This window comes from Silene latifolia, chromosome Y (assembly GCF_048544455.1).
Source record: "Silene latifolia isolate original U9 population chromosome Y, ASM4854445v1, whole genome shotgun sequence".
NCBI lineage: Eukaryota > Viridiplantae > Streptophyta > Magnoliopsida > Caryophyllales > Caryophyllaceae > Silene > Silene latifolia.
Genome location: NC_133538.1, coordinates 309,810,038 through 309,824,646, shown reverse-complemented (window position 1 = coordinate 309,824,646; position 14,609 = coordinate 309,810,038). Strand labels below are relative to the sequence as shown.

Below are 14,609 nucleotides of genomic sequence, written 5' to 3'. Positions count from 1 at the left end.
GTGTACATAGTGGCATGTGTAGTAAATTGTTGGATGTTGAATGTGGAGGATTGGAGGTATGGAAGTTGAACGATAAGTGATTCGTATGTTGAATTGGATGAAAAGCATGTTGTATGTTTATGATGTGGCATTTTGATAATATGAAGTAGATCGTTTTGTTGATTACATAAAGAAATGCGTATATATGTATGCGTAGTTGTTGTTATTTTATTGAAATTATGGAAGTTATATATATAATGTTGGTAAAGTGAGATGCACATGCGGGTAGTGTATACGAGTCGGCATGACTCGATCAAGTGGGGGACACTCGATCGAGTAGGTGAGGTACTCGATCGAGTGGGTGTGACTCGGTCGAGTAGTTAGTTTGATGTTTTCTGGGCTGAATCATGTTTTTGGGTACTCGATCGAGTATATAGGGGCAATCAATCGAGTAGGGGCCGCTTGATCGAGTCGCATGTCAGCTCGGTCGAGTATGTTTTTGAGCAGAGGTCTGTTTAGGTTCTGGAGTCGAGGCACTCGATCGAGTAGGTTGGGCACTCGATCGAGTAGCCTCAACTCGATCGAGTGGGTTCTGGTACTCGATCGAGTGGGGTCTGTGCAGGTCATATACGTGTTTTGGGTTATAGTATGCGTGTTTATATTTACCTTTTCTTATATAGTTACAAGATGCCGCCAAAGAAAAACGCCTTATATGCTAGAGCTGAGAACATGAACATTGATGATATAGTAAAGATGTTGGAGCACCAAGATGCTCTTACGGAAGCGTTGAAGAAAGTGGGAAAATATAAGGAGGTTGATCACTTCAAGATCAGCATCCACATATCTAGGTTCAGCCCGAAAGAGTATAAGGGAACCGGGGTGCCAATTCTTCTGGATAACTGGATAGAGAGATGGAGAATATCCTAGAGTTGGTGCACTGCCCGGATGAGTTGAAAGTGGAACAAGCTGCGTTCTACTTAAGGGAAGCGGCAGGTGAGTGGTTGGATAAGGTAAAGGTGAATGCTAGGGAGATGTATGCGAGGCAGGGATTACCTGCAAAACCTTAGGATAAGTTCAGGAAAGCCATGAGGCCAGAGTTCGTGCCGGAGCATGTGAGGAGTAAGCTGAGGGACGAGTTCGATGAGTTTAAGATGACATCTGATATGACGGTGGCTGAGTACTACCGCCAGTTTAATGAGAAGTCTAGGTACGCTGAGGATATGGGGCTGAGTGAGGAGAACCTAGCTTTGAGGTTTGAGAAGGGGTTGACCCCCAAGATTATGGAGAAGCTACCGGTGGGAGTCCTTACTGATGTTAAGGAAGTTTATGAGAGAGCTTGGAGGGCTGAGAGGTTGGTAGAGATGACCCGAGAGAGAAGTACTGAGAAAAGAAAGGCTGAGAGCAAGGGTGGTGGCCAATCCAACTACAAGAAGGGCAACCACACTCAGGCAAGGGCATATTCATCGGGTTCGGGGTTTAGTGTTGGGGCTACCTATGGGCGTGGCCGTGAGAGCGGTAGTAGTAGTTGGGGAATGACCTGTTTTAACTGTGGCGGTATGGGCCACAAGAGACATGAGTGCACCAGTGCGGTGAGTGGGGGTTTCCAGAGGCCGGGACAGGGGAGCTTTTCTCAGGGTCCTGCACAGAATTATGCGAGTAACAGACCGGCTGGGTCATGGAACAACAGGGGAGGTCAGAACAACAACGGTGGGGGTAACCGCAATGGCGGTAATTCTTATCAGAGACCAGCAACGAACACCAACAATAACCAGGGGTCGAGTTTGTTGTCAAACCCAAAGTTAAGTTGATTACAGCTATAACCTTAAAGTCTTATCTGAGGAAGGTGTGCCCGTTGATCTTGTGCCATGTGAGGGATCACAGAGTAGAGAGTCCGACAGTTGAGCAGATACCAGTTGTGGGAGAGTTTCCAGATGTCTTTTCCAGAGGAGATACCGGGGTTGCCACCGAAGAAGGAGATAGATTTAGTGGTTAGCTAACACCGAGGACGAGACCAATCTCTAAGGCACCATACCTTATGGGTCCTAAGGAGTTAGAGGAGCTGAGGAAGCAGTTAGATGATCTGATTGAGAGAGGATACATTAGACCTAGTGTATCACCGGGGGGAGCGCTAGTTCTGTTTATGAAAAAGAAAGATGGGAGCCTGAGGTTGTGCATAGATTACAGGGAGCTGAATAGAGTAACAGTGAAGAACAAGTATCCTTTACCAAGGATAGATGACCTGTTTGATCAGTTGAGTGGTGCAGCAGTCTTTTCTAAGATTGATTTGAGGTCGGGATACCATCAGGTGAAGATTAGAGAGGAGGTCATACCAAAGACAGCTTTCACGTCAAGGTATGGCCATTATGAGTATGTGGTGATGCCGTTTGGGTTATCTAATGCACCAGCTGTGTTTATGGATTTGATGAACAGAGTATTCAGTTAGTTTTTGGACAAGTTTGTGGTGGTTTTCATAGATGAAATCTTAATCTTTTCTAAGACTAAGGAGGAGCATGAGGAGCATCTCAGGATTGTGTTGCAGACCTTGAGGGAGCATGAGTTGTATGCCAAGTTGTCCAAGTGTGAGTTCTGGTTAGAGAAAGTTGCCTTTCTGGGGCATGTGATTTCAAAGGAAGGGGTAATTGTGGATCCTGCAAAGATTAAGGCAGTTACCAAGTGGGAAGCACCAAAGAATGTAGCTGAGATCAGGAGTTTCTTGGGTTTAGATGGGTATTATCGACGGTTCGTGAAAGATTTCTCCAAGATTGCTAGACCTATGACAGCATTGATGAGGAAAGAGAACAGGTTTCATTGGGATGAGATTTGTGAGACGGCGTTCCAAACATTAAAGGAGCGTTTGACCACAACTCCAATCTTAGCATTGCCTGAAGGGAGTGAGAACTTTGAAGTTTATACAGATGCTTCAAAGAATGGGTTGGGATGTGTGTTGATGCAGAATGGTAAAGTGATTGCCTATGCTTCTAGTCAATTGAAGCCGTATGAGGAGAATTATCCTACACACGATCTGGTGTTGGGTGCAGTTGTGTTTGCTCTCAAGATTTGGAGACATTACCTGTATGGGGTGACCTTTAAGGTATTTTCAGATCACAAGAGTCTCAAGTACATCTTCACTCAGAAGGAGTTGAACATGAGACAGAGGAGGTGGATGGAGTTTATTGGCGATTATGACATAGATATTATCTACCATGAAGGGAAAGCCAATGTAGTTGCAGATGCTTTGAGCAGGAAGAGTGTACACTCCTTGTGCACGGCTCTATCGTTGATGAGATTGAGAGATGAGGTTGGGAAGTTTGGGATACATATGATCCAGAAAGGGGATGCCATGGGAGATTTTACAGTGCAGCCTGATCTTTATGATGATATTCGCGGTAAACAAGAGTTGGATCCTAAGATGGTGAAGTGGAGAGCTGGAGTAGAGAAAGGGACAGTGTCTAGATTCTCTATTCATACAGATGGTAGTCTGAGGTTTGATGGGAGGTGGTGTATCCCTAATGATGAGGAGCTGAAAAAGACAATCATGATAGAGACTCATTGTACACAATACTCGGTACATCCAGGTGGTGATAAGCTATATAAGGATTTAAAGAAGACTTTCTGGTGGCCTGGGATGAAAAAAGAAACAGCTGAGTTTGTGGCCCGTTGTTTGACATGTCATAGAGTTAAAGGGGAGCAGCGACAACCACAAGGTAAGATTCAGTCTTTAGAGGTACCTGAGTGGAAGTGGGAGTCCATTTCTATTGATTTTATCGTGGGTTTGGCAAAGAGTCGGCAGGGTAACAACATGATATGGGTTATAGTGGATCGACTGACCAAGTCAGCTCATTTTGTACTAATGAAAGGTACATAAACTAAGGCACAATTAGCTATGGCTTATCGGAAGAATGTGTTACGATTGCATGGAGTGCCTAAAGACATAGTATCTGACAGAGATTCGAGGTTATCTCAAGGTTTTGGAAATAGTTGCAGGAGTCTTTGGGAACTACATTGAAGATGAGTACAGTATTTCATCCTGCGACAGATGGTCAGACAGAGAGGACGATCAAGACTCTTGAGGATATGTTACGAGCTTGTGTGATGGATTTTGGTGGTAGCTGGGAACAGAGGTTAGATTTGATTGAGTTTTCTTATAACAAGAGCTATCACACCAGTATTGGCATGGCGCCATTTGAAACTTTATATGGGAGAAGATGTAGGAGTCCGATTTGTTGGGACGACAGTGCTGAGGCAGTGGTTCTAGGACCAGAGATGGTACATGAGATGGTAGAGCAGATTAAGCTGATCAGGGAGAGGATGAGGGCGGCTCAGGATAGACAAAAGAGTTATGCAGATCTACATCGCCGGGATATAGAGTTCCAGGTTGGGGACAAGGTTCTTCTGAAAGTGTCTCTTATGTGTGGGGTCATGAGATTTGGTAAGAAAGGCAAGTTGAGTCAGAAGTTCATAGGACCTTATGAGATCTTAGACCGGGTAGGAGAGGTTGCTTATCGGTTGGTCTTACCGTCTGCTTTGGATAGGGTACATAATGTGTTTCATGTGTCTCAACTGCGGAAGTATGTGAGTGATCCGTCACATGTGTTAGAGGTGGAGAACATAGAGCTAGATGAGTCCTTGTCTTACCTTGAGGTGCCTAAACAGATCCTTGACCAGAAGGTTAGGAAGACTAGACATGGTGAGACAGTCTTGCTTAAGATCCTTTGGTCTAATCATGAGGTTGAGGAAGCTACATGGGAGGCGGAGGAGGTCATGAGAGAGCGCTATCCGTTTCTTTTTTATCAGGTATGTATGGTTACGGGGACGTAACGTTGTTTCTTTTAGGGGGTAAGAGATGGTCGCGAAGAGTTTTTACATCTTTTTGTGTTGATTTTGTTATAGTTAGTAGCTGTTTGAGTTGGGTTGAGTTTGGTTAGTACATATGTGTTGGAGTTTTTATGTTGAGTTTTGTTTTGGTTGTTGTGTCCGGAGTGTGTTAGTATGTTTTTATTTTGTTGTGGTTTGAACTTCGGGGACGAAGTTCTTTTTAAGGAGGAAAGACTGTAATACTACTGTTTTATGAGTCTCTGGGTATTCTATCGAGTGGGCCTTACTTTGTCGAGTAAGGGTGTTTTGATTTACGAAACAGTATTCTGTCTGTAAGGTACTCAATCGAGTAGCCTTGGCACTCGATCGAGTAAGGGGCACTCGATCGAGTACATTACTTACTCGATCGAGTAAGTCGGTTAGCGGGTTATGTTTTGACGGGTTTTGTTAATAATGCGAATTAGTATATATATTATGTCGTCGTCTTTCCTAAACACTTTTATAAATCTAATACACTAAAAAAGGAGATTCAAACTACGTTGTTCTCTTCATCTGCATTATTGGCAAATCCCGGAGCTTGAGAGGTCGGATTTCGTTGTTCTTTGTGTCTTCGTGATCCGTGCATCAAGGTTAAATCCTACATACCAATTTTATAGCATTTGGTTGACTTTGTTTAAACCCTAATTTTGGAAATTGGGGGTTTTTATGATTTGTTGTGTTAGTAGTGATTGTATGATTATGTGAATAGGAGGAGGATTCGTAGAAGAACGGTTTTGTGATAGCTGCTAGATCGTCTGCTGATTGTGTTGCATTCCAAATAAGGTTTTCCCTACTCAGTATTAGTTACATGATATGTATGGTGATTGTGCTGTAGTTAGTGATTGTTGATTGATTCAGACGATTGTGATTTCATACTATTGATTGTTTCAGACGGTTGTTGATAACGTGTTGTGGTTACTGTTTAATTGTCTGTGTTTTTCAGGGTGCGTCTCTGGCTGAGTGGAGTCACTTGCGGGAGTGGCTTCACGCCCATGATTCGCCTTCTGTGGAACCCGCCACAGAAGGGATGTGCACATTAAAGGACTTGGGATTATCGCTCGATGGAGATGAGTGGGGCTTAGGTGGGAATGGCTGCGGTCCCCCACTGGCGGTGTGGAGTACCTGTTGCGATGGGTACTCTGGCAGGGCTACACACTTTGGTGTGTAGTCAGTTACGGGGAGATTGATTATGGAGTTTGGGGTTTGATGTGATGACTGAGTTGTGTGACTTTTATCTTTGTCTGTTGTGATTTATGTTGTGTAATTAGTACTGACCCTGTTTATTGTTTTAAAAACTGTGGTGATCCATTCGGGGATGGTGAGCAGTTAATGAGCAGGTTTGAGTAGAGGCATTGGGTTGGCTGGGATGTGTCACCACGAGCTGATTAGAGTCTTCCGCTGTCGTACTTTAGTAGTTTGAGACATTTGGTTTTAAGAACATGTATTGTACTTTTGGTCAGTTTGGTTTTGGAATTGTAATCACTTAAACCTTATTGCTATTTAAATTATGTTTCGTTATTGTCATTTGATTATCATTGCCTCGGGAAACCGAGATGGTGACATTTCTATACCTAAGTGGTCCTGGTAAGGCACTTGGAGTATGGGGGTGTCACAACTTGTGAATGTTAGAGGCAAATTCTGCTCTCGGTTTAGAGATTTCTCATCAGAACTTTGTTAGACGGTGATTTTGGTTTGGTGTTCCATATCTTGAGGAATCTTATAGATTTGATGATTTGAGGAATTTTAATTAGTCAGCTGGTTGTTAAAGTACTTGGGGGATTACCATAGTGTTTTGAGAAGTGGAGCTGTTACGTGTGGGTTTCGATGATATTGGGGAAGCCTGTGACCCTTAGCTGAGTCATTCCAGGTATCTCAAGTAAACTAACCTGTTCAATAATTTTCTAGAGCGGTTCGTATGGCTCCTCCATCTCCCATCTTTAAATGTCTGATTGTTCTAGCTGCTGTCAATCTCCTCAATCCTTGTTTAAGTTTGAAAACTTTTGAATTGATTTACCGTAACCCTTGACCTCGAAAATTTCCGTTTTATAAAATTTTGGCTAATATAAAATCTTGACTATCTCGAAAAATTTCAGTAATTTTTGAATCATGATTCGAAAACTTCAAACCTCACTTTTGGTTGTACTCTCGGATGGTATTTTAAAACTGATATTTTTTCTAAATGTTTTGAAGCTCGTTTGAAAATATTTCGAAAATGTTTAAAATAATTTGATGTCCTAAAATTTTTTTCAAGTTATGTCATAAGTACACTTTGGGATTGTCCTAAAGTTTTAAAGTAAAATGTTCGCATTTTCTTTTGAATTTTCACGTTGGTTGAATGCTAGGACGTGTCATTAAAGACCTCTGATGACCGGTTCGGTATTTGCTAACGTGTGACTTTAAATTTTTTTTTTTTCAAATGTTAACTTGCTCTTATTTGGACTACGGAATTCTTGTTTGCGACGGGTATTCTTTCGTACCAAGATATTAGACAAGTGGTTTCTGTGGTTCAAATTTTGAAAATTTGTTTAAGAGATGGTTCGATCTCATAAATGACTTTTTCGAAATAGTTTGTCAATTGGAATGTTTTGAAAAGTCCTCGTACTTTAAATTTTGTTTTCTACTTTTAAGTTTCGAGGACAAAACTTTTTCTTAGTGGGGTAGATTGTAACACCCACTAATTTTCGAGTTTGATTTTAGTAATAATTTTCGGGTCGATTTGTAAATTTAAATATTTCTCAAGTATTCGATAATTCGAACGTATTTAATAAATTTTGGCTCGAAAGACCATTTTCATTTTACACTTGGTCGAGATACATTTTTATTAATTTCCTCGACATGTTACGTACATAATAATTTCATAACGATGTTTCGAAAACTAACAGTTTCCAATTTAAATTGTAACCGCGTTTTCTTAGTGTTAAATTTTACAACCAAAATAATTTAAGTTACGATTTTATTTTGGACCGTTCGCATTTGTGATTTTATAAAGTGGGTCATTTACGAGCTAAATTCCAGTAGTGTATTGTGAGCTACTCGGTCCATTTTAATTTTACTTTTAATTGCAATATTTTCTTTTAACTTAGATATTTTGCATACAATTTGTTTAGTTGGATGAAATTTGTTGAAAATCACTCCCTTGTTTCTCTCCACACAACAGGCTATATTGTTGTATATGGCATGTTGGACTTTTTCTTTGCTAAGTCTTTAAGTACATTTAATGAGGGAGTTGTTGTCTATTTTTTCTGTGGAATAAAAACTGATTATGAGAGATTGAAGTTGTAGGTTATTAGAAGAATTCCTCTCAAAAACTGAGAACATCCCATCCCCTGTGGATCAATTTTTCGATCATCGATCAACAATTCCTTCGGTATTCTCCTCGATAGATCATTGCTATCGTAAGGGTTATCAAGAAGACTCAGACGTAGATGAATATTTTGTTGATTCGGATCTTAACAATTAAGGTAACTTCGATGTTACTCGGTATTACACGATTTAAATTGTTATAGTTACATGTAATAGGAATTTTAATGAAGATTATATTAATATATACTTTTGAAATTATGATAACCTGGTTCTATGAAGTTTACATATGATTTTTGACTATGCTTAATTTTATTTTGTTAATTGGGAATTTATTTGGTTGATATATTGATTTTTATGCTTTAATCGATTGTTTTGGATATTAGGGTTTTAATATTTCGTTTTTATACTTTAATCTGGTGTAAATTATTTTTCTGGAATTAATAGTTGATTTTAAGATACCATGAATTTTTGTGGTAATTGTTTTGGGGTTATAGTATTTTTTTTCGGATTTTCTAGTGTTAATAAGGTTTTTGCGATTATAGCGATGCTGAACTGTTTTAATTAGATTTAAAATACTAAATCATAAGATTAATTCTCGAAATTTTAGTATGTGGCCTAGACACTGTATATTGAGGTGTGTGTAAAATTTTAGATCTTGAAACCTTAATTTCGATTTTATAAGTATTTTATAAGTTTTGGTGAAAACCGTTGTAAAATCTGTCAAATCTGTCAGTCTGTTTGTAAAATTTATTTCTTGTGTTTAAAGTGTTCAAACCTAAAAACTTAAAAAAGAGACTCTTGTTTATTTGAAGCCAAGAATTGTAAGTTTCTATAGTCTAAATTAACATGTTCTAGTCTCACAATGAACATGTATAAACTGAATGTGGAAGCGATAAAAGAGATCGATTACTTACCTCTGGCCATTGCTTAAAATAATTGATCCGTCTTAATAAATAAGCTTAATTCTTACACCCCAAATCTGACTTGGCTTCCAAACCCTCAACCTCACAATTTAGATGGTATATTTTCTTAATGAGGTAGGCTTGGTGAACCTTAATCAGAATAAATATGTTCTCCTTATATACTCTTGCCATCAAAAAGTCAACTGAACAATTTCCTAAACTGTGAGTGGTAAGTTATGAGAGACAATAGTGGAAACGGAGTCCTAGGTAAATTCCACCATACAATGGACCAACTTGATTTCCATAAAATAACTTAATTAAATATTAATGAAATACTTATTTATTTTATGGAATATCTTGCATTCTCCCACTTGGTCCATTTAACAAGAGACACAACATATGGATCATGGCGACGAATTCTCTTAGAGCAAGAATTAATCTTCCATGTATTACAATATATCAATTCACTCACACCACACACATTTAACTTAATGAGTAAACCCCATGTTTACTCGAGGTTCAAACAAAATGATATTTCTCAACATAACTATATGAATATGCGCATAAATCCAAATGAGAAAATATCCAACATAATAAAAGTTTCTTATAAAAACTTAATGAATGTATTACATAATGGAACCAAGTCCCATTCTCACTATATGATCCTTGAAAGTCTTAATTGGCACGCGTTTAGTCAAGGGATCTGCAATCATCAACTTTGTGCTAATGTGTTCAATGATCACTTTCTTTTCCTGAACACGCTCTTTTATGGCTAGATACTTTATGTCGATGTGTTTACTTCGACTTCTACTTTTATTATTCTTAGCCATAAACACAGCAACTGAGAAAGCCACTTTTATTATTCCCACTTTTATTATTCTTAGCCACTTTTATTATTCCACTTTTATTATTCTCAGCCCAGATATGAAACTTTTCAACCAAACACCATGTGAGGTAGCCTCAAAAGAAGGTACGAACTCAGCCTCCATAGTAGAAGTAGCCGTCAAGGTTTGCTTCACACTCCTCCATGACGCAGCTCCATCAGCTAGCATAAACACATATCCTGATGTGGACTTACGTGAATCTATGCAACCAGCGTAGTCAGAATCGGAGTAACCTACTACTTCAATATTCTCAGTCCGTCTAAACATAAGCATGTAATCCTTAGTACCTTGAAGGTATCTCAACACTTTCTTTTGTAGCCTTCCAGTGATCAAGTCCTTGGTTACTCTGATATCTTCCTAACACTCCAACCGCATATGCAATATCGGGTCTAGTACAGACCTGAGCATACATAATGCTACCAACAACTGAAGCATATGGAATATTCTTCATTTGTTCCTTTTTAATGTCATTCCTGGGGCACTGGTCCAAGCAGAACCGGTCACATTTCACAATTGGCACTACACTTGGTGAATAATTTTTCATCCTGAATCTTTCAATTACTTTATTGATATAGGCCTCTTAAGACAACCCCAAAATGCCACGAGATCTATCTCTATGGATCTTAATGCCAATGACATAAGATGCCTCACCCATATTCTTTATATCAAAATTACTTGAAAGGAATTGTTTCACCTCATTTAGCAACCCTTTATCATTGGTTGCTAGCAAAATATCATCCACATACAACACTAGGAAACCAAATTTACTCCCACTAACCTTAAGATATATACATTGATCCATTATATTTTCTTCGAAACCGAATGAAGAAATAACTTCATGGAATTTCTTATACCATTGGCGGGAAGCTTGTTTTAAACCGTATATGGATTTATTTAGCTTACAAACCAAATGCTCACCATCTTTAGAGAAGAATCCTTCAGGTTGTTTCATATAAACCTCTTCCTCTAAATCACCATTTAGAAATGTTGTTTTCACATCCATCTGATATAACTCGTAATCAAAATGAGCTACTAATGCCATGACAATTCGAAGAGAATCTTTCTTTGATACAGGAGAAAAGGTCTATGTGTAGTCAATTCCTTCCCTTTGAGTGAATCCTTTAGCAACGAGTCTTGCCTTATGTCTCTCGATGTTTCCAAGTGAATCTCTTTTAGTCTTATAGACCCACTTGCACCCAATAGGTTTTACATCATCAGGCAATACAACGAGATCCCAAACTCCATTAGATGCCATAGAATTCATCTCATCTTTCATAGCATTCATCCATAAGTTTGATTCTGTAGAACTTACGGCTTGTGAAAACGACATAGGATCATTATCAGCTCCAACATTATAATCCAATTCTTGTAGATATACTTCATAGTCATCAGGAATAGCCGATCTCCTTTCACGAATAGATCAACTTAATGAAACTTGTTCATCCTCATGATGAACTTCTTCCTCATTATGATCTACCATATTCTGATCAACAATTTGTGGAATTTCTATCACTGGTTGTCTAACACTTGATTGAACTTGAGTAGTGTGAATGGCAACCAACCTGTCGCTTGAATCAGATGGTGGAACTTCATGATGATCCCTCTCCAGGACAATATCCTGAATTAGGTCACTCCCACTGATCAAGTCATTCTTAAGAAATTTAGCATTTCTTGATTCCACAATTCTGGTACTGTGAGATGGACAATAAAACCTATAACCCTTAGACTTTTCGGCATATCCAATGAAATACACACTAATAGTCTTTGGATCAAGTTTATTTTCTAGTGGATTATACACTCTGACCTCTGACGGGCATCCCCAAATGCGTATATGTCTCAAACTCGGTTTCCATCCTTTAAATAACTCAAAAGGTGTCTTAGACACTACCTTGGAAGGAACCCGATTTAATATATACGTTGTCGTCTTAAGAGCATCAGTCCACAAAAATGAAGGAAGTTTAACATTACTCTCATACAACGCACCATCTCAATTAATGTCCTATTTCTTCTTTCTGCTACACCATTCTGGTCTGGAGAACCAGGCATAGTGCATTGGGCAACAATCCCATGATCTTGAAAAAATTTAGCAAATGGACCAGGTGCTTGTCCGTTCTCAATGTATCTACCATAGTATTCACCACTTCTATCAGATCTCACAATCTTAATGCGCTTACCGCATATATTCTCTACTTCAGCCTTAAACAATTTAAAGGCATCAAAAGCTTCATCCTTAGAATGAAGCAAGTTAAGATACATATAACGTGAGTAATCATCAATAAAGGTGATAAATTATTTTGGATCATTAGCGTTCATGTCCGGACAACAAATATCCGTATGTATGATTTCTATTAGGTTAGAACTTCTCTTTGCACCTTTCTTAGACATGTTAGTTTCCTTACCCTTAATGCAACTAACACAAGTATCAAAATCAGTAAAGTCTAAAGTATCAAGTACTCCATCCTTTACTAATCTTTTTACCCTCTCAATGGAGATATGTCTCAATCTCTGGTGCCACAAAATAGATGTAACACCCCGTATTTTATAATAATATTTTATTATAAAAGTATTTTATTAAATTAATTATTTCGAAGTGTATGGATGTATTTTGGAAATATTTATATTTATCGTCTCTGTTCTCTATTTTATTATTTCTCATTTTAATCTACTTTTGGAAGGGTTAAAATGTCGGGGCACGATTTGACTATTTTAGTTTAATAATTTCTTTTCTATAATAAGCTCTCATTGCGTTTTAATATCGTCCAATCAGATTTATAATCAGATAATCCATTGTATGAGCTAATGGACCCAAAACCCATTAGTTAATATCCTTATAAATAGAATTAACCTAGCAAGCAACTAGGTCAATTCATTTGATTCACACGTAAAAGTGCCGCACGCCTCCCTCATCTATTTCTCTCTTTTGTTCTCTTTTTCTCCCTTTGACTCTATTGTTGAATATCTTTTCTTCTTTCAAACTCATATACAAATTATATTTTCATAATCCTTTCTCTTATCTTTACAACATATTTATCTCCAAATAATTTTATGGGGATTATTTGTATGGACCTTTGGACATACCTTTAAGGTCTCTTATTTTAATGGGTAAAGAAGAAGAAGAGTCTTTCGTGACGTTTTCAAGGGTTGCTAGTTGTGCCTTTCTTTAAAGTCGATTTTTGGGATGTTGACACTTGTTGGAGACAAGGCTTTAATTTGTTGGTCGTATTCTTTATGAAGATTTTCATTAATTGCTAAAAAGGTAACTAGGTGTTTTCCTTTAATTGCGTTTATACCAATTGAATGTAATTTATATGATTTAATAATTGATTTGTGTAAATAGTACGTGTTTGATTGTTTACTATCATGTTAATTGTTTTGGTATGTTTACGTATGTGTTTTTACCGTTAAATTTGCATAACGTATGTTGCTTATGCCTCGTTTTTGGGCGTTTGGTGCGCGGCTAGGGTTCACAATGGAAACCTTAGTGGCGGCTTGTGTGGGAAATAAATCTGTATACTTCCCTTAAACTAGAAGGATTATAACGATTTAATAAAGCTGATCTAAGGTCATAAAATAAAATACATAAACATAAGTAAAAAGATTAAGAATTAACCTTCGGTCCTAGCAAATATGGCCTAAGAACAATATCAAAATTGATATTTGCCTATTAGTTGCACCCAAGACGATCTGAGATATGCCCTTTGATTATGCTAGAAATCAATCTAAAATTTTCTGTAAAATTTAATTGTCTTTGTGTTCTTGTGATGAGAAAGAGGAGGCTAGGTCAAGAAAAAGCATTAGGGTAGAAATAATTCTCTCTCTTTCTTTTATATAGACCGAATTACCAAATTAATTAGGAAAGATATTACTCTCCTAATTTTCGGCCTATGTTGACCGAAATAAGGAATAAAAATTTTCTTATTTTTGGTCTTTCCAAAAATATATAATATGTGTTGAATTGTCATCTAGTGAGGATCGAACCCATGACCTCTTGGTATGTGTACCCTCACTATTACCACTATGACACATTCAGCTTGTTGATATTAAATACAACTGATTATATTTAATTACGAATTAACAGATTAATTCGTCCAAACTAACCTTATATATATTTAATTAAATATAACTTATTATAATTAATTTACGAATTGACAAGCATTCGTCTAATCTTAATATTATTTAATTTTCATTAAATAATTATCTCATCAACACATTGACTAACTTTTTAGTCATTTTGGGCATCAATGTAATTATATTTCTATAACCAAATTTCTCAAACACGTCCTATAGGTGTGACCTTTAGGGACCAGTTGATCACCGCCATCTGTATGATAATAACGTCAAACTTTCTAGCAAGCCAACCGTTATTAGGTAAACGTTAATCAACTGATTAAATATACGAAGTATACCCTTGTGAACTTGTAAGAGATTTACAAATGTTATCACACTAATTTGTGGAGGACACAAGCTCTAACAAACTCCCACTTGTCCTCACAAGTGTATGTGTGATAAGCGATTCTCATATCCTATAAAATTTCTCCCACTCAATGTAAAACAATTTGCAAATCCGAATTCACAAAGGTCGTATTTTACAAGCGATCAGTATCAAGAGTGGTTTCCCCGACTAGAGAGTAACTTAACTGATAAACGAATCATCATTCGAGCATGGCCATGCATTTCAGTTACAACT

The 14,609-nt window shown here is 37.8% G+C and overlaps 2 protein-coding genes across 2 annotated transcripts; both read right to left on the bottom strand.

Annotated features, from left to right (window-relative positions):
• Positions 1-9,931: 9,931 nt before the first annotated feature.
• LOC141631155 (secreted RxLR effector protein 161-like) lies at positions 9,932-10,466 on the bottom strand. The gene is made up of 2 exons (XM_074443861.1): positions 10,323-10,466; positions 9,932-10,279 (listed from the first exon to the last, which is right to left on the bottom strand). The coding sequence occupies exons 1-2, from the start codon at positions 10,464-10,466 to the stop codon at positions 9,932-9,934; spliced, it is 492 nt and encodes a 163-aa protein (XP_074299962.1).
• Positions 10,467-11,006: 540 nt separating this feature from the next.
• Positions 11,007-12,178, bottom strand: LOC141631153 (uncharacterized). The gene is made up of 3 exons (XM_074443860.1): positions 11,906-12,178; positions 11,485-11,540; positions 11,007-11,328 (listed from the first exon to the last, which is right to left on the bottom strand). Exons 1-3 carry the CDS (start codon positions 12,176-12,178, stop codon positions 11,007-11,009), a joined length of 651 nt encoding a protein of 216 aa, XP_074299961.1.
• Between the last annotated feature and the right edge of the window lie 2,431 nt (positions 12,179-14,609).